This window comes from Clinocottus analis, unplaced genomic scaffold (genome assembly GCF_023055335.1).
Source record: "Clinocottus analis isolate CAN_PGR_092001 unplaced genomic scaffold, fCliAna1.0.p SCAF_8, whole genome shotgun sequence".
NCBI classification, from domain to species: Eukaryota; Metazoa; Chordata; class Actinopteri; order Perciformes; family Cottidae; genus Clinocottus; species Clinocottus analis.
The window spans coordinates 16,423,406-16,443,354 of record NW_027176240.1 but is presented as its reverse complement, the minus strand read 5'-3'; the positions used below and the strand labels follow the sequence as shown (position 1 = coordinate 16,443,354).

At 47.1% G+C, this 19,949-nt stretch overlaps 1 protein-coding gene across 1 annotated transcript in view; it reads right to left on the bottom strand.

The window, feature by feature from the left end:
• Positions 1-12,757: 12,757 nt before the first annotated feature.
• wdr11 (WD repeat domain 11) overlaps positions 12,758-19,949 on the bottom strand; it is a 41,841-nt gene continuing 34,649 nt past the window's right edge. The window contains exons 23-29 of the mRNA XM_068568173.1: positions 19,193-19,382; positions 17,314-17,409; positions 16,684-16,849; positions 16,209-16,306; positions 15,666-15,811; positions 15,024-15,103; positions 12,758-14,346 (exon numbers count right to left, since the gene is read on the bottom strand). Of these exons, the coding sequence (XP_068424274.1) occupies positions 14,141-14,346; positions 15,024-15,103; positions 15,666-15,811; positions 16,209-16,306; positions 16,684-16,849; positions 17,314-17,409; positions 19,193-19,382 (982 nt within the window). The 3' untranslated portion in view covers positions 12,758-14,140. The remainder of the gene's footprint in view (positions 14,347-15,023; positions 15,104-15,665; positions 15,812-16,208; positions 16,307-16,683; positions 16,850-17,313; positions 17,410-19,192; positions 19,383-19,949) is intronic.

Here is a 19,949-nt window from a genome sequence, read left to right as displayed (position 1 = left end):
TGGGGAAGTTACTTGTGATTGAACGATAATCTCAATCTAACTTCATGCTCACGATACCCTTTCCCAGTCCAGACGCTTCCACTCACTCACACTCCATTTACCAGCGCGCTCTCGCATACTTGTGGCAGCTGTAAGTCCCAGCGAAGCCACATTCCCTTCATTAAGATATATTTCACTGGCAAACAGTCCAGGGTGCAGCCTGTTTCAATAAGAGCCCAACAGACTCATTTATCACCATTAAGGACGGGCATGGAGCCCGGGACAGGTGCTGAAACCTACTTGTAGAACCTTCCCTGTATTTTGACACAAAACACTCTCACTATCAGTGTTTTTGCACAGTGGCTGAAGTATTTACAGCGTGGAGCGGAGCTAGCTAGCTAGCTAGCTCCTCTCCTAGCTAGCTAGCTAGCGAAGTGAACAGGTTTTCTTCTTGTAAACAGACCTTTAAACTGTGCCAAATTACCAGTGGAAAATATTTTAATATCAGCTTTAAGTGGCCTACATAACTATTTTAATCAATCCCACAAATATAATAAACATTGTGAATTATAAGTAAACATTGTTCGACTACAGTCTTGACTTCATTTGGAGTCGTTACCCGATCTCTGCCCTCAAATCTTTAAAAAAAAAAAAAAAACGACTGGCAAACCGGTCTCCGTTTAACCACTTAATTTAACGACATAATGGCTCCTCAGAGCCGTAATCACCGCGGCTTGAGATGCGTTTCTCAGTTGCTCCCCGGGAAAACAAACCTCTGATGGACATTTGTTGCCAGGCGTCAAACCTTATTCAAACTGCAGAACAATCGACTTTGGCTTCCTTTCAAAGAGGAGCAGCCCTGACACATCTAATGTGAAGAGCTCACGTCACGACTTGTGCCTCGTCTTAATTCTCATTATTCAAGCCTGGAAAAGAGATTTCACTGTTTGCTCTGTGCACTTTTGAAAAGAACAACCTGTTGAAAAGTCTAAACTTGCTGTAACATCCTTGGCAGACAGCGAGTCTGACTCTATGTGTGTGTGTGTGTGTGTAGCAGTGCCTCGGGGTTCCCTACTGGGCTGAATTTGAGGAATCCGCCCCCGCTTCCTCAGCAGACCTGTACCCGCTGCCCTCCTTCGCGGCAGCGCTCACCTGGCCCAGGTGCGCGCTCCCCTCCAGGGGCCATCAGTAGACGTGATGCCTGCGGGGGTCGCCCAGCCAGCCTGTCCTGCTTTATGGCTCATCTACTGGGCCTCCATCCTCCCCCTGTCCGGGCAGCCATGTAATGAAGCCCTAATGAGCCTGTCACTCCATCTGTCACTTATTCTCACTGGAGAGACGGAGTGGAAGGAGACAGACGTGGGTAAGTAGGTGAGGCAGGACCAAAGTGGCAGGAAATGAAATAAAAGAGAAATTCATCAGGGAGGTTTTCTAGAGCAAAGCAAATTGGTTAAAGACATATGAAATATTACAGAGTTTTGAGAATTAATACAAATCACTTTACTGAAATACCAGAATGTTTTTTTTTTTACAAGTTTAAACACTTGATGCATTAAAAAGTAATTCTCCATTACTTTTATACTTTTTTTTCCAGTCCCGCTTACAGTTGAATGTACTTTTAATTTCTAAAGTAAAAGTACTCATTCTGCTGAAAATTGTTATGCATGACGTTATTAATTTGTTATTATTGATGAATGAAGTCAAAAGCAGCATTTCACTGTTCTAGCTGAGAAGTAACTCCTTTAGATATAGTGAGCTACAGTCTAGTGGTTCTCATCCTCCAAAGGGTCACAGCATAAATGTGAAAGGACATGCATGACATGAAAGAAGGAAAAACAGTCCTGAACACAAATGTGAATTTTTTTCTTTGGAAATATTCTCTAATTTCTGCTTTTTATGTGAAATATTGGAATGTTTGACCTCTTTGAGCTGAAACAGTTCTTTAAATGAAACCATCTGAGACGTTTAGAGGGGGGTGGGAATCACTCTCTGGTGGAACGACTTACAACTCACATCTGAAATGTGTCACGGAGCCCCAACCAGGCATCGCTTCTTCTGCAAAGGGTTACAAGCCAAAAAGAGGTCGGGAGCCGCCGGTTTAATCTTTAACACGTACCTCTGAATCCAACTGTACCTGTCAAATAAATGTTGCGGATTCAAAAGTACGATATTCCCCCCTGAACTGTAGTGGAAGAAGCATGGCATATAAATAATCAAGTAAAGGAAAGTACTTTCCAGCAAAGAAAATAATCACAGTAAATCCTGCGGCTTGTGTGAGCTACTTTCCTGCCACTGTGTGGCGCCAGTGAGCCGCTTCCCCCCTGTGGCACAGAGAGAAAACGTTTCAGAGAAAGGGAGGCAAGAACTGAGGCAGAAGGAGAGGAGGGGGGGACGTACAGTCGTCTGGCTGATTAGAAGCATGTGCTGACCTCCGATTCCCAAGATGCAACAGTCAGACTGCAGCAGATACACGTTCACAGAGAGCATTTGCATAATGATTGGTGGTGTAAGGTTTTTTCTTTTTGGTATGTACTTCTCAAATGTGACACATCCAACCAACAATTGAATAAAAATAAATAAATACATATAGCTTAATAAGTGGCTCAGACCTCCCTTTTTTCTTATCCAAGCCATAACACAGAGGTTTTGAGAGGAGATCTTGTCCTCCTGTTTGGAAGATTAGGTAATGATAATAAACACACTCCTGAGAATCAAGAGAGGAGTTAAGGAGAGTGTGTGTGTTGTGTGTATGTGTGTGTGTGTGTTTCTGTCTGTCTGTGCCTGCGTGCGTGTCATGTATGAGCACCGCTGGCCCATGGCGCGAGGAACTGAAGCCAGTCAGGAAAAAGCAAACAGGAGAAGAGAGCAGAAGGCAGGACAGATCCCGAAAGAACAGCAGAATTTGAACCCACACTGAACAGACGAAAAATATCAAATAATAACATCTCGACAAAAACCAAGAGCTGGGCAGCGAACAAGCTCAGACCCAAAATGACAACATGCAAAGACTCTTTTGTTCTCCAAGTGGCTGGCCGGGCTGCCAAGGCTTTGAAGCTGACAACTGACAAATCCAGGACAAAAAAAACAAATTGAGAGGGGAGGGGCGGCAAAATCATGACCATAATAAAATACATTTATAGGCTCCTTCTTTATTTGAACTTTGCGTGCATTGTGATCTTTCAGCATTTCTTTTGGTGTGGCCTGGCTTCAGAATATTAAATATTTATGCAGTCCCTGGAACGCATGGGCCAGTCTTTTCTCACTGGTGTGGGTTTCAAAAACACACATGCAGACTCGTTTACCTCTAACAAAACATGTCAAAGGGTGGTTGGCGGTTGGTGGGGGTGTATGGGTGTAAGAATGCAGCACTCTTTGCATGCCAGCGATGCCTTGGCACGGCGGGGATTTTGACCTGCGCTGGGTCATCAGCCGACAGCACGGTCAGGAGCCTCGCTCGTGTCTGGTTCCCCCGCCTATCTTCTGCATATCTGGCTCTCAGAACCCTCTGCCAGCACTCCCGGAGACCACTACACTTTTCATCATCGCAATTTATTCATGCTAGTTTTGATTAACAGCCCGTTCGTTAGCCATGAGATGTGGGTGAAAAAAAAAACAGATGGGGAGGAAAAGGGGGACTCGTTGGATTTGAAAAGGAGCTTAATCCAACCACGGCCTGCTCTTGTGACATTTCAGTTGTGTGCCGCATGAACAGGAGAGGAGGCCAAAGAGCGCAGCCTGCATCTACATCTGCAAACAAGCCCAGCCAGCTGTGTAGTGTATAGATCCTAAGACTCCTTAAACCCGCACGTCTCTGTTCATTTGTCAGAATGTACACGGAAACAGATTAGACATGCATTTCTTTGAGCTGGTTTCCAAGATGGGGGAGGATTTTGTTTGCCCCACCCCGAGAAAAACCTTATTTTTTACGCAACTGGAGCAAATAAACTGCAAATACTATTGTTTTGAGCACACTGTCATTTGAAACGTTTCACCAAAAAGTAACATAAAAATAAACCTAAACACAAAAAATGTGCACAAACAATATTTACATCTATTTAAACTTCATTGCATTTCTTCATCTTGCCAGGCTTTAAAACAAACCAGAAAGACATCTGCAACAGATGATTCTATTGGCATCGCGAAGCCAAGTGTGAAATCACAGCAGCCCGTGTCAACAGGAGCCTTCCCTCCATCCCCGATGTAAACCCGGTGTTCCCACAACTTACAGCATGTTGCCCCATGACGGCTCTGCTCACCTGTCCCTGCATGAACAGTGCTACGAAAAGCTTGAACAATGTGCTACTTTCATCTTGCTATGGGGGTTGCTGTAAATATTTTACCAATACGCCGCGTTGCTATGGCTTTAAGCAAGTAGCTACGAGACATACAGTAAAATTAATCGCCAGGTAGACCTGTTACTGTCGGGCTCGCTGTGCTGCGACATGCCGGGTGAGAGTCTGAGAGTCAAAGCCTCCAGCACACTGTTGCATAAGACTCAGAGCTGCAGTGTGTGTGTGTGTGTGTGTGTGTGTGTGTGTAATCCTGGGGCTGTACCCTCCCCCCCTTCCTTCCCTCCCATGGCTGCTTCACATCATGCTATTCCCTTATTCCTCGTTGTGAAATGTGTTATCAACCATGCGATTGCCTCTGTTCCACTAAAGCCCATGATGCAGTGCGGTGACGGATGGCGTTTCTCCCCACGTCCACAGATCTGGACTGATGTCTGTTCGTGCTGCTCAGCCACAGTCATGTCCTTTCCCTCTCAGCACTCCCATGTAGGCTATATACACACACGAGGAGCTGCATGTGTGCATCTATGAGCCAGGCATCCATCCCTGTGTTTGCACAGTGAGCGAAAAGCTGATCAGCATTAAAAAAAGATAGCGTGGAGTCCCGGCGTTATCAGCAGAGTCATGCGGCAGGTATGTAGTAATGCACATTCATGATAACCCAAATGTGCACAAACCTATCGGCCTCCGTGGGCCTGATAAGAATCCGGCGCCACAGCAGAACTGCTATCACATGACGGGGGTGAGTGATTGCGAGAGACAGAAGGAGTCCGTCAAACATATGACCAAATAGATAACTTTCGGCTGGACCGCCATCATTCATTCAATCAATCCCCCCACACCTCTCCTCCAGCTGCTGTAGCTGGGGCTGAGCACATCTCTGTCCAGAGACTGCAGTGTTCCCAGTGTCAGAGTGATGGAGAACCCTCAAAACACCTCCCTTTTCTTCCCCTCCTCCGGGGAAAATTAGCCGTTAGCCTGACGGAGAACGAGCTGCCGCTCTGTCAGTGCGGCGGTGTGAGACAGGGGCCGAACACCGATGCCAGTCCAGTGAATACCGTGTATTGTGCTGGTTCATTTAGCCAACTTCAACAGCAGCTTCAAAGCAAGGAGTTTTACATAAATACTTTTATCACACACTCTGATGCAACGCCCTCCCCGGTAGATTAAAAATAAGACAGGAAGCAAGTGATTGAATGCTAGCATCCCACATAGAAACAACTCCCTTTGTTTAAACGAACAGAGTACCTTTCTGCTGAATAAAAAGACGGAGAGAACAATCTGCCAGTGTTTCTAATTTCTGTGTAATTCCATTTTTTTTTGTCACATTGCTCAACACATAGGGGTCAGGCCTCTGGAAAAGCAAAACCATAGTCCAAGCCAACCTTCTCTTCGTCTTCTCACTCACACGCACACACACACACACACACACACACACATGCACACGCACAGAGGTCGCCCAGCTGTGAAAAGAAGCCAAAATACACTTAAGTAATCTGCTTGATCTAGCAATTTATCGACGATGAAAATTTCAAAGGGGGTTGAAACTTGAGCCGCATGCGTCTCCTAAACCATGGCCAATGCAATTTCCACTGGCAGGCAGGCAGGGAGGGGGGGGGGGGGGGGGGGGGGTTATGGTGGGAATAGCTTGACTAGTGGATGGAGCTTTATTGGTTGCATTCGCCTCGGCATGAAACTAATTCACCCTCGATGACAACCCACTGCGAAGGGGGCGAAAGGCGAGATGCATTCTTTTCACCCCCCACCCTCAACTACCTACTTTATTAGCTAACCTTTCTGTGACAGAGCTATTCATTCTCTGCCCTGCAAAATCCCCCCCCCCCCGCCCGCCCGCCCTCCTCTTTCTGACACTGACACACACTGACACACACAGGACCAACCAACCCAAACATGTTATATTACCGGCTGGGAATTCATATTGCGTTCAGAATGAAAAAGTAACAACGCCTCAGTCTGGGCAGCAGGGCTCCATCGCTCATGTGCACAGGCTGCCCTTTATGGCTGCACAGTAGTGAGGCCCCTCGTACACACTGAGCTCAGAGCACACGCGAAACCATGACACACACTCACACAACAATAACAGCGCAGTTATAGCTACACACACTTATCTGGTTTCCCAGTGTATTATTGAATGGACAGGCAGGGGAATGAAGATAGCAGGATATTTGTCCTGGTTAAGTCAACTTATCAAAGCTTGCAGACTGTCATTAGTTAGCTCTCCCGCTACTTGCCCATAACTCTTTCCTGGAAGTCTTAATAGAGAAGAAACAAAATAAAGTGACAGCATGACCGTTACACTTTCAGTGACACGTTGACAGACACAAACAGTCCCGGCATCTCCGCCAGGGTCGCTTTGAAGGCCAGGAATGTGATCTTCCTCCATCCTCCGAGGGTTGAAATGAGCTCTACACTGTACAGAGGTTAGCTAGCAGCAGGTCTAGCTGGCTTTACTAGCAGCCCTGCCTCCAGCAGCTCTGCAGGCCTCTCGAGTTACCCGATTCTGGGTCAGCGAGGCCCTCCTGGTTGCACTTAGAGACCCGTTTCATTATTTCAGATTTATCACTGCCATGTTTGCCAGTTGCCATGTTTCCCCTCCATACGTCCCCAAGTGTAATTCATAGCATCTAATAATGCACACACCGAGACGTTTTAAGGGACTGCAAGTTGGAGTTGTTCCCAGGCTGGAGGGATTAGGGGGTCTCTCGGGGCCGCTGGGAGAAGTGGAGAGAGAAGCCAGTCCCAGTGGAGTGAACATTACTGGATATTTACCGAGTTGTTTACGGAGCCTAAAGGTCCGGCCTGACAGCCACCCTCACCCTCACCTACAGCATGGCATCATGCGAGGCAGGTCCCAGAGGATGGCACTGCAGCAACGTGGTGTCATGGATGATTTCCAAATCTGTTATGCTATTGTTTACCTAACTGAGGCAGAACATCATGACGGTATCATTATCTCATCTGCAGTTGATTTGCAAACAAAAACCAATTGATAAACACTAAGTGCAGAAACTCACAATGCTGCCAAGGTGAATTTAAACGGATCGGGACACATAAATATCAGTGACAGAGAAAAAAATTAACGAAATTAATCCGAGCCATTTCACCACTCCATCTACGCAACAGTAGGAGTTTGCGTCTAATCCCTCAGGGGCCTCCAGGGGCCGTTTAACTGTTGTGTTCTCGTGCCGGAAACTCTCGGGTGGGGGAGCGGGGACAGGAGACTTGGAACCGGGACGGAGCGAGGAGGGCAAGAAAGCTGCGACTCATCCCCCCATTACCATAATAGAATTACGGGGGCGAACAAAGCAGGCATTAGAGCGCCCACGGTGGCATTTGGAGAAGATCCATCTCTCTTTCCCCTGCTGGCCGACCCATCGCCGCTTAAAGAAAAAGGGAAATCTACCCTTTGTTCCTCCCTTTCATGAGGCTTGCCAGATTGCAACAAGGGGCTCAACAGACACACACGCACACAGACCTGCACAAGCACACAGCGCAAGCGTCTTGTGCTGTGTGTGTGTGTGTGTGTGCGTGAAAGAGAGAGAGATGTTGCGCCTGGGTGTGCACGCTCACGGCTGGCCGGTGCCTCAGCGTTGCCAGCAGGCAGCTTGACCTGCCCATCAGAAGGGATTACATCTACATAACTTCAACTAAACACTGTCAGCACCCTGCCCCTCCCTCCTCTTCTTCTTCCTCCTCCCTTCCACTTCTTCAGTCGTCCGGCCTTTTCTCCCCACTCTCTCTCCTCATCACTTTAACCTTTCAATCCTTCCCTTGCCGCCTCTCTTTCAACCCCCCCGTCTGTCTGTGACACTTCTGTCTGGTCTGATGTAATGTCTTTCCAGTGTGCCAGCAACTCTCCCAGCTGCGTTGCATCACATATCACTCAAAGTCGAACGGTGACCTCCGAATATTTATCGCAGGTGTTATCTCGGCGTATCTGGGAGGAAGGTTTTCCAGCAGTGGCTATATGAGGGAGAGCTGCTATACGCTGATTCCCAGATTAGGCAACAGGCTGCAGTGCTGGTGTCAGATCGTCTCGCTGATAGAGGGAACATGGCGCCGTCATGCACTAACACAGGGAGCTGTTATGAAATGGACCTGCGACTTCTGGTTGGCTCTCTTACTGCATGACACATACACACTCACACACACACAATGAGATGATTAGTTCACTGCATCATTTTTCTTTGTAGAGATGATGCTTTGACATGACAACTGCCATTGAAATGGAGAGCAGATAACATGTTTGAATAGGATTATAAAGAGGGCCGTTTGTTGTGATAATTAGAAGTTATTTTGACATCTAACAGTACATCTGGAAACTGGTGTTGGACTTAAGGAGGAAGATACTTACAGCACGTCTGTTCTCCAGACCTCTGCCGCCCCCTAGTGCAATCACACACATTGGCCCATGCTAAGTCCAGCATACAGTATTAATGTGGATGGGCACTGCCGTGGCATTTTCTAACAGGAAAGGGAAATTGTGCTCTGGAAAAACTACAACTTATTCAAATGTTAAAACAATGCATTGATTCTGTTGTGTTGCCACTAAAATGATGATACCTTCATCCACATTGTTTTACTCCCCAGCAGCTGGAACCAACCCACTATCTCTGTGCTAGAAGCCTCGTGGGACCTCAGTATGGCTGCACCCCCGTACCGTAGTTAGGACTGTTATGTGATTGATTTTCATCTCAACCTGTTTTTCTTTAGAAAACCACTGGAGAGACTTGGTCTGGACCTTCTGCAGCATGCAGCACGTGCTTATCCCCCAGGGGTGAAGGCCTGCACGGGCCGCAGCATAACAGCCCTCTGCTCCCGCCCATCGGCCCTGTGTGTCCGGCCGTACTGCGCAGAGAGGAAACGCACGTACTCCACTCGACTAGAAACCAAAACACGCAACTCCGCGAGAGAGCCCCAAAAACGCAGCAGGATGGTCTCTCTGCACTCACAGGAAGGAGGCCAGGCCAGTGCGCATAGGCACAAACGCGGCTAAAACACGCGTACATGCACGCATACACAACCAACAATACAGGAACTAGGTCGGCTGCAGCGCAGGTATCCTTTACATCCTCTGTTGGCTCCCACTGTCCGCCGGTGAAAGGGAATACCTCTCGTCTCTGCGGGCCTGGGCCCGGCTGGCCAGGCGGACAGCGGCTTATAAGAGGCTATTTCCTTCATAATCATCCCTGCCTTCCCCCGCTCTAATCTCCCAGAGGACAGTGGCAATTAGCCCGGGGAGAGCCTCAGTTTAGTAGGGGCATCTCCATTACCTCATGGCCTGCCCATGAAACACATAACACACACAGCTTGGATTTCCGGGTGCCCTTGAGTCCTCTCTCATATAATAGACTTGGCTGAACTTTTTCTCCTCACTGACATGCGGAGTAGAAGGATTTGTTCTTTAGGCCTTTTTTTTTTCTTCATCTCTTGCCACCTTTTAGGTTTGTTGCTATTAATAGACATCACAGTCACAAATAGGATCTCCCTGCAGTGTCTACAGTATTTGTTTATTCACACACACACACACACACACACACACGCACACGCGCACACACACGGATGTGGTTTAAGCTTTGACAACAACAGTTGCAGAAGAGATCTTTCAGCCCTGCCTTCAAAGCTTGTTGACATAGCAGTGAGCATTTCCTATTATGCATGGCATTAATATCAGATAAACTTCCTGCTCCCAGTTTGGAAACTTACCACCCACCGGTGAAATAAGTCTGTAAATCTATAATGAGGTCTGCTCACGTCAGTGTCTGTGAGTCTTGACCTCAAAGAGAATAATTTGCCTCGTGCTCGCTCAGATAACCTGATTGTTCCGTGAGGGTTTGTAGTGTATGGAGTCATGAAGGAGCCTGTGCAGGTAGTGCACATCACGCTGCAGTCGATGACGAAGGCAGCCCCACGCTTCTGACTCAATGCACTCTTTGATTGCCCGTTGCTTCTTTAAATAACAGCCCCAGCCACGACTTGCACGCGTGCAGACCACAAAAAAAAAAAGACTGTTTTCAAAAGATAGCAGGAGCTATTTAAAAGATCATCCTGTCGGCGAGTCATTTACCGGGGCTCGATAAGAGTTTGTCATCGTGCGGTAATGTTCCATGGATCCTGTTGCCCCCTGAACCCGCTTTACTCTCTCTACGGCTCATGGCTGTCCTGAATGGGAGCAGTGTGGTGTTGTGGCGAGTTGAGGTCTGCAGAACACTGTGACATTCATCTAGATGGGATCAGATAAAGCAGGAGGGCTAAATATCTTCAACATAAACATCACCTGGAGCCCCCAGCAGGCCAGCCACTGGCCTCAAACAAAACATAAGGAGGCAGGAAGCTCAACCAATGGGAGAGGCTAAAAGGAGGGAGGGGAATCTTTTCTAACCAATCTGAGGCGCGTCTGGATGCGGCTATCAGGTCGGATCAGGCCTGTGGGTTCCTTGCATGCCTGGCGACACCCCCAGATGGGGCCGAGGGGGGGGTGAGAGGGATAGTGTGAGATTAGCAGCCATTAACACGTGTACAACCGGTTTCCTGTGGAGCGGACTGGGAGGAAAGAAACGATTGATGTCAGTGTGGAGAAAAGGTGAGAAAAGTGAGCCACATAGAGCCGATTGGCCGAGAGGATGAGAAAATAGGATTCAGGTCTACCGCAAAGGTGAGCGTGGAACTGTAGCGCTACCAGCGCGGGTCAAAAGGACAGCCGTGAAGCAGCAATCAGCATACCTAGACAAATAATTATCCTCATCAATGCAGCAGCTGCCCAACCCAAACATAATTCCACTACCTGGGGTGTGACCTGCCTAAAGAATGCTCCCAAATGTCTAGGGAGCGAGCTGAGGAAACAATGGAAGGTGGGATAATTACACCGAAAATGAGCTATGAACTCAGTGGTAACCCTCAGAAAAAAAACACACACACACACACACACAGACATGCTGAGTTTTCACTAAGTAGTGCGAGCAGGCGTGGGCTTGCCCATCCTGGATAAAGCCGTTTGTCAGCACCAGAGGAGAACATGCTCATGGGAACTGGATGACCTGCTGTACTTCTTCACCACGTACAGACTGTGCAGCGTTTGGCTCTGCCTCCGGCTTGCCGCACATTGAAGACCTGGCTCGATAGCTGCTTAATGCAGATGATCGAGAATGCGTAGAAACGAGACGACCACGAGCGATTGATTCGGAAGCCGGCTGTTAAATAACCTCAGACCCTGTGCAGCAGCGAAGGCAGCAAAGGCCAGTGATTTCCATCTGTTAAATGAACAGAAGTGCACCTCACAGCTCTGGATCCAATTATTAATCTTACGTTTTTGAGTCTTTAGTATAGGAGGGAAGAGTGGATGTGGGTGGATAACTAAGAGGTGAAATCCAAAGCAGAAGATGGGGAGAAAAAAAGGCTTCCGGGAAATCAGTGGAGGTGCTGCAGCAAGAGCATGAGCTAGTGTGGTGTTCAGACGGAGAGAAAAGAGTTAGAAGGTGCATATACGGTGGAGAAAGGGAGTGAAGATGGCTGGATGGGAGTTGTTATTGGAGCCACTTGGCTAGCTGGGTGGTAGCCTTAAGAACAAAGTGGGACAGAATAAAATCCTGCAGTGAGGCGCTGCATACTGATGACCCGGCTGTAACGGCTCTCCGGCAGTTATTCTTTAAGCCATTAAAGGAACACGACCAAGTAATTTGTGTGGCCTCCTGTTTCGCTGCCTTTCTTCTCCCTGCGCTCGGTTTTTCTGCGACAGAGAGAGGAGAGAGAGAGAGAGAGAAGCAACAGAATGCACATCAATGAATAAATCCGAGGCCATGAAAAGAGGCTGGGGCTGGGCAGCGAGCTGAAGCCAGCTGTTGGCCCTCCTTCTGAGCACAACAAAAGAAATTAATGGCGGAAGCGACTCGTGCAGGAACCAAGTCCCTCCAAGGACAGCTTGATAGATGAACGGGCATTCAAATTCAATCTACCTGGGTTGGAATTAAAGAAGGGGGATTTCAAAGAGCACTTGCGTTCACGGGTACTTTTCTTACAAAGCGACAGCGCCCTCTGGTGTCAACATTGTCGGACAGGAAACAGCACACTGAGAATGAATAATAAAGTTAATAACATTGATTTTATTGCCATCCATATATACATATATCTGTTTTTTTTTCCTCTTTTCTCTTGGAATATTAATGGAGTTTAAAGCACTGGCATCACTGTACAAACAATGAACACACACGACAGTAGAAAGAAAAGCAGCAGAGTGTATATCCCACTCCAGAACAGTGCACGTTGCTATCTCACTACTGCACGAGGCGACCGCAGTGCGTCAGGTGAACTACAGCTGATTATCTGCTGGGTTGTGCAATTCTATGTGCGGGCTCTCTCTATGAGACCCTACAACATATGATAGTGGGTGTGGAATGGATCTGCAGGAATGACATCAAGTCCCCTTAAAATAGGCCAGGGTTGCCATGGTGATACCACCTGGGGGGCGGGGGGGGGGGGGGGGGGGTCAAGTGAAACACAAGAGAAACAGCACTGATGTGTTTATGAAACACAATACCACACGAAAAAGGTCCAGCGGACGGAGTCACTGTCTTGTTTTAGGACAACTAAACATCTCACAAGGCAATGGGACACGCGTCTCTGCATCGTCACGTAGATGTTTTCCAACGATCAGTCGATATTTACTATGAACACACAAGTCGGACGCAGAAGAAATATGGCGGCAAGTTCAAAACTATTTCTCAAATTGCGCGCCGGGCTTCTGTCATCGCAGTGTGAGCCACAGCGGGAGCGGCACAGATTAAGGTTTGTGTGTAAAGGATCCATCGGAGGTCGGATTAAAACGGGTTACAACACATCCTGACAGCTCTTCTTGTAAGAGGCCCGCCAGAGAACAAGCTCATTACACAAACATCAAAGAACCCAGAGAGCAAAGTATCCCTTCGAGTCTCCAGAGTCAAAAATTAAAAATTCCATTTGGATTAATGGAATGGATTAACCGTCATCTTTTTAACTGAACTGGATCCTACAAACACTAATTAAATGGCATCGCTCAGGTGGCAACGGCCCGATACCTCTCCGCTCTGTGTTCAGAGAGATAATATAGGAATAAGTGTCTCATAAGTGTCTCGTAAGCGCGGGGCGGCATGGCTAACTGACTTTACTGCCGTCCAGCAGCTACAGCTGCAGAGGCAGGCTTTGGTCTGTCAATTACACAGCACCACCTGCTGTGGACAAAATGGCCGGTCTGGTGGCTGTCTGTCTAAAAAAAGATTGGCTCTCTATTGTAAGGAATCCGCGTTATCGTTCAACAAATGTGGTGTTTTTGCAATTCAGTCATTAAGTATGCTTGGAGTTAGAAGTGTGTGTGTTCGTGAGGGGGGTGGGGGGGGCTTCTTTATGGGCAATGCGTGTTGAAAAATGGGCTAAATGAATTATGCCATATGTAATCTCAGCTGCAAAAAGGCAAATTAAACCTATGGAGCTACTACAGTACTTTGAAGATATTCATACAGGCAACCAAAATGAAGCTTAACAATCATTTAAAAAAAATAATCAAGTGAGTTCAATTCATCAAGCAACAGCAATGCTGACCTGATACCAGCGATGTGCATTACTTCATTTGTTTGGGGGTAATCAGGAGAGTAGTGTGTTTCTTTTGGGGCTGTCACATGCATACACATGAGAACAAACACACGGGTCAAACCAAACATCAAGAAAATGTCGTCACAGACACAGACAGACTCCAGAGACGGACTGGACAACTTCACACGGAGGAAACTCCTCTTTTCCCCCACATGACGTGGAGGCGATCACCACCGGACGCCGACACAAAGTTAATTCACAACGGCCCCGAAGAAGTGTGTCATCCGAGGTCACTCGCCGCTCTTCTGGCCCAACTCGACCCCCTCCTCGCCAAGAGTGGCTTCTGGCGCACCGCTCGCCTCCCCCTGGAACAGCTCCTCCATCAGCTGCTCGCCGGCGCTGCCGGCCCGCGACGCCCACAGAGCAGCGCCCTCCCGCAGGCCCAGTGAGCGCAGCAGCCGGGCGTACTCCACAAATGACGTCTTGATAAGTTTATGTACAAGCGTGGGTCAAGGAGAACTGATAACAGACAAGGTCATAATCACTTTTATAGGCAACCAGTATTGAGCCAATGAAGCTGATTAGAGGCACATTTTTACATGATCCACATCAAAAGGTCCACATACAAACCACTCATTAACTGACTGAGGGAACATAATGAATGCAGGCGCGTCTGTCCGGGATAGTATGCTGGTTTTTACAATTAATCTCTCACTCTTTCTAAGAAAGAAAAGTCCCTGGCCTTTGATTAGCTGGCATTAAAATGATTTTCTTTTTGCGCTTGTCATGACGTAGACCAACTCCGGTCCACTCTCTGTCAGCATCGAGCTTGCATGGGTCAGCGCTGATTTAAAACATGCTGAGCCATTTTCAACCCGTTGCCGGCACAATGTAATTAGAAAAATGTATTTTCTGTTTTTTTGTTTGTGATTAACTCAAAGTTTAGGTTCTAAAAGTCCTTTCGTGAGACTGCCGCCTAACTGAGCTCTGTGATCAAAGTGTGACAGGATGTGCGCCGCGGAGCTTTTTAAATTGTCCTTCATTGTGGAAAAAACTCTCTGCTTTTCGAGAACATGTCTGTAGTAGTGGGGAGGGACTGACAGGTAGTAGGGGAGCGAACTCTGGTGGTAAATGGCCCTCAGGGTGCAGTAATGGGTTTTCAAAAAAGGATATTGGACGAGTCGTTGGCCTCCATCACCCCGTGCTGCAGACAGGCTTCGATGAAGAGGGCAGCACGATCAAAGTGCCTCATACTGCACAGCAGAGAGGAGGAGGAAGAGAAAAAAACAGAGGCAGGAGGAGGTGAGAGCGACTGTCAGAAACCAGCATCATCCTGTCTGTGATCCTAACTCATACATCAACCCTGGCGTCTTGGTGCCACTCTAACTCTCGGAGCTTTTGCAGCCCGAGGCGTCCAAGAACACGAACTGTCAAGAATGAGGACAAGTAGATCAACAGGGATTGGATGCTAAGGTTAAAGATACAGGGTCAGGCAGGACCCGACGCTGCGCCATCAACTCAAGTGTTTATGAAAACGCAGCGGGACAAAGGACAGGAGTCAGGCAGGAGAAAAAAAAATGTCAACCGGGAATAATTTTAAAAGAGGGGAAAGTAGATTTTGTGGATTCATTGTGAGACTGGATATTTGCATGCGTTACTGCGCAACAGAAATATTACAAGGCAGTAAATCACAGGGTTTGTGTTTCTCAAGTTGAAATCCAATCCCTTTTAAGACCTCAACCCAAAGTCAATACCAAGGTCTTGCATGTTGTCTAATGCTTGCACACGGTATGCTCATAACAGCGTCAGTCTTACTTGTTGAGCATCTCTCCCACTTTGTAGAAGCAGCCCAGAGAAAGAAGCACCAGGATGGCTTTGGACTTCTGGTTGACCTGCGAGGAGCACAGGTGCTCCGCCCAGCGCTTCAGTACATCTGAGCTCTCTGCTGGGCTCAGACGCACCTGGAAACACACACACACACACACACACACACACACGCACGCACACACACACACAAACAGCAGTGAAACTTCCAAGGGTTTTTTCTTAGTGAAAGATTGCATGTGCAACGTAAGCAGATGGTGGTGTTGGGCTCTGAATGGTACTTAACTTCCCCAAATAATAACACAAAAAAAGAACATTTCAAGTTTGCAACTATTTAAACAAAAGAGACAAATTATTCAAAAAAAAACAATGACATCAATACTCATTGCATACGTGTTTAACTTCATTTTTAGACCCCAAATACTAATACAGAAACTATTAAAACTCAGTGTACAGACCGAACACACCCACACACTAACCAAACATTACAGTGTCTGATGTTTCCTGCTGACGGACACCTTCATGCTGAGTTACCTTGGCCAGCCAGGCAGCGCGGTTCCACTCCCCGTAGGTCTGCAAGTAGCGGCAAGCATCCGCTGCCTTGTCAATCAAACACAACAGCTGTACTCCCTCTGACACAAAGGAAGAAAAAAAGGGGAAAATTTGCACGTGGCTCGCCACTACAAAAGGTGGAAAACTCTGCCAGACACTAGTGAAAGGATTTCTTAACATACTGCCTTACTCATTGAATTTTAATCTACAGATGGGTGTCCCTCCCCCCCAGCTAATTAATAGTTGTAGAACCTTTTTAAAACATTTATGAAGCATAACATATTTAAAAGGTGTCTAGTCTTTTTAAAAGGCTTAAAGAATATATGAATTATTCAAAACTGTAGATTCAGGCCCTTTTAAGGTGGCAGACGCTCATATTTTGACTGCAGCTGCTGATACTCGTGAAAAGAGGAGCGGGGAAGGTTGCTAACTGTTACCGGACATACAGTAACGCTACCTGCTAGTTTGCCGTTGGCGATCATGTTGGTGGCCACGAGCTTGATGGTGGACTGCGAGGGCCCCGAGGAGGTGATGGTGGTCACGAGGCAGGCCTTGAGGGAGTCGCAGTAGTAGCTGGCGTTGTCGGCGCTCGTCTCCAACAGCAGCTGCACTGCCCGGTCCGTCTGAGAGCGACAAGGGGAAATTATGTTCAATATCACGCTTTTTCATCTGGTGTGGATGAAGGCTCGAGCCCCCGCCGGGGCCAGCTCAAGCTGTCTGCCCATTGGAGGGCTGCGCCTCCGGCACATGGCCGGCTGATTGCAGCCTGTGATTAGAGAAAGAGTGGTGACATTGAGAGGTGGAGAGCGGTGATTCCAGTCCCCACAGGGTAAGAGGCAAGGGATGACCGGGGACCAGCACTTATCGTCCATCTTGCTTCATTAGGCTCCACAGCACCAATACGACCTATTTAACATCATGGGAGCATCACAGTGTGCTAAATACGGTGGTGACAAGCACTAAACACGTGGGTGATGGAGTCCCGGGTCGCATGAAAATTGGAACATTCGAGAGGGCCTTTAATGCGATATTAACGCGACACGTGGACGTCAATGTGCGAGCAGTGCGGTGTCGTGCAAGGACTCACCTGACCCAGCAGGAGAAGCTGGTCGGCGCATTTCTTAGTGTGCTCATAACTGGAGCGCTTGACCTCCTGCAGGTGAACCCGATCCAACTGGAACTTCTGTTGAGCAGCAAAAGTATTATATTTACATTTTGTGTGTGTGTGTGTGTGTGTGTGTGTGTGTGTCAGACCGATTATTGGATTATATGATGAGAAAAAAAAAGATAGGAGGACAATTTTAGAAATACAGAGTGCAGAGAGGGAGAGTGTAATAATAAAGGCTCTAAAATATTCAGGGGTTTAAAGAGTGTTTCTGGTGTTTCAGAGCTTCCAAAACGTATTATTGGTCCTCATTATTTTTTAATAAATGGTCCCTAATGGGAGATCAGATTTGTTTTTTCAGTGAGCAAATGATAGGCGTCAAATATGACAGCAAAAGATATTAACGAGTAACAAGTACCAGTTTTTATAGGAGGACTAGAGGGGGAAAATAGTACAATAAGAGGAGAGATAACAGCATAGTTGGAAATTAGTGACATCGTCTGTGTGTGTGTGTGTGTGTGTGTGTGTGTGTGTGTGTGTGTGTGTGCACTCCTGTCTCTATATGCAATACAGAAGTTTCAGATTTTTTTTTTTTCAGTATGTGATGAATTCTTCTGACTCACAGCCGTGGGCATGAATCCTGCAAAGATACCAAATAAGTTTAGTAGCTGTAAGCTTTGTATCAGTCTTGGGTTTTTGTAATTGCAGTCAGGCTGCTCCCACTGAGGCTGTTTTATGACAACAGGAGCTGCAGTCTCGCGGGCGTCTTGTGGAAGTCTTAACTTTGTGATCGCTGCGTGGCCCCTCATTACCAGGGAGAAGACATTTCACAAAAACAGAATAGTGAATGATCTATAAAAAAAAACGACCTGAAAATTGTCAGTGGGACAATTAGAATCGGAAATTGTTTTACATTCATGCTACTTCAAGCTTCAATGCTTGCTAAAAGCTAGTACTTGGCTTTCATCAGAAAAGGTACACGTTGTTCCCTCTCCCTCTGCTTCCTTGGGAATATTGATGAAGTCTTGTGGGATAAAAAAAGAGTGAAAAAAAAGACCAGATGTACCAAAGCATGTCTGTTTTGATGCGCAGTCTGCCAACTTTTTAATTACCATCCACAGTTTTCTTTTTCCAAACTATTCCTCTAAAGTAAAGTGCACAGAAGTATTTTCTGCAGTCCGGACAATGTGTGGGTACTTCACACGTAAACTAACAAACAAGAAAAAACAAACAACCTTCAATGAAAAATCTTCACATTCATTATGGTGACATAAAGGCGGATGTCTTGTTTCAAATGCGGTGTTGACCGGCAGAGAGGAGGACCAATCAATAGGAATCTTCTGAAGAAACTTTGAAAACACTTTTCAGAACAAACTGGGTTGATAATTAAAAGGAAAGAAAACAGCAGACTCACGCTATTGTTTAAAAGAGCCATTAGCGAGACACATTGATCACAGACATGACACGGAGCGACATGGCCTGGAATTATTGTTCGAAATGTTTAGGGGATTAAAATGTAGAGAGAGTGAAGTGAAAGATAGGTTTGACCTCGAGAGGCTTAAAGATGCGAGACACTCCTCTTAAAGACCGGGGCTTAGTGAGGCGACAGAGGTGACACGCAATGTCATCGATAATGGAATGCACCGTGCAACCGGGGCAATGTTGTTGACACTGTGGATAACATGGGACGGCCTGGTGGGGGTTTATTTGCGCATAGTCTGAACTTGAGGATAGTAACTCCTGTGGGACTTTTTGCAATGTTGAACACCGGGATCATGCATTCGTCTCCATTGTCTCGCTTTACCAGACAAGGAACAGGTAACGAACAAAAGACTCCTTCTTCTTCTCTCGTTTCACTGACCTGGAAGTAAGAGCTCTCACACAGGATGTCATGGCAGATGTCCAGGTGGCTCTGCGGTGACGGCTGGGTTCCTTCACTCGGGGCCTGACCCTCCGCAGTGGACACACTCAGCTGGCGAGCTTTGGCAAACGACTGGAGGTAGTGGGACGCCACTGTCCAGAAGTGAAGGTCAGACTCGTCTCCGAACAACCTGCGGTGTACCACAACGTCAACAACGAGGCATCAGCTGAGCCCAGAGTGGATCATGTTCTCTGCGGAGAAGTCAGTCAAGTTCTGCAGTCACAACCAACATGGCGGCCGTTCTCGTAGTTTGCTCACTAATGAACGACCACAGGTCCTGTATCTTCCGGCCCACGCTTCGCTCTTTCAGCTCACCTCCACCCCCTCTCCACATCCTTTTGCCTTTTTCTTTCGTTGTTTACTTCCCTCAGCATCCTTTCAACATATCTGTGCAGGCACACGTCTGTTGCTAGGTTACCATGCTGCATTAACAATGGCATGAACATTTGGACGGCCGGGCGGATAATCATAAGCTGAAACCAGCTCCCATATCATGCTTTTTCTAGTTGTCTGGAGATAGAGAGTCACGACGGTACAGATGCAGCAAAAATAAATGCTGCTGTTCAGGAAGATGATTTGACTGTTTTCAAAACAAAATATTTAAACTTCCCTCATCACATTACCTCTTATTTATCATCACAAATATTTGATTTAATTTGAATTAATCAATGTTTCACAAGCTGTGGCAACTTAAATG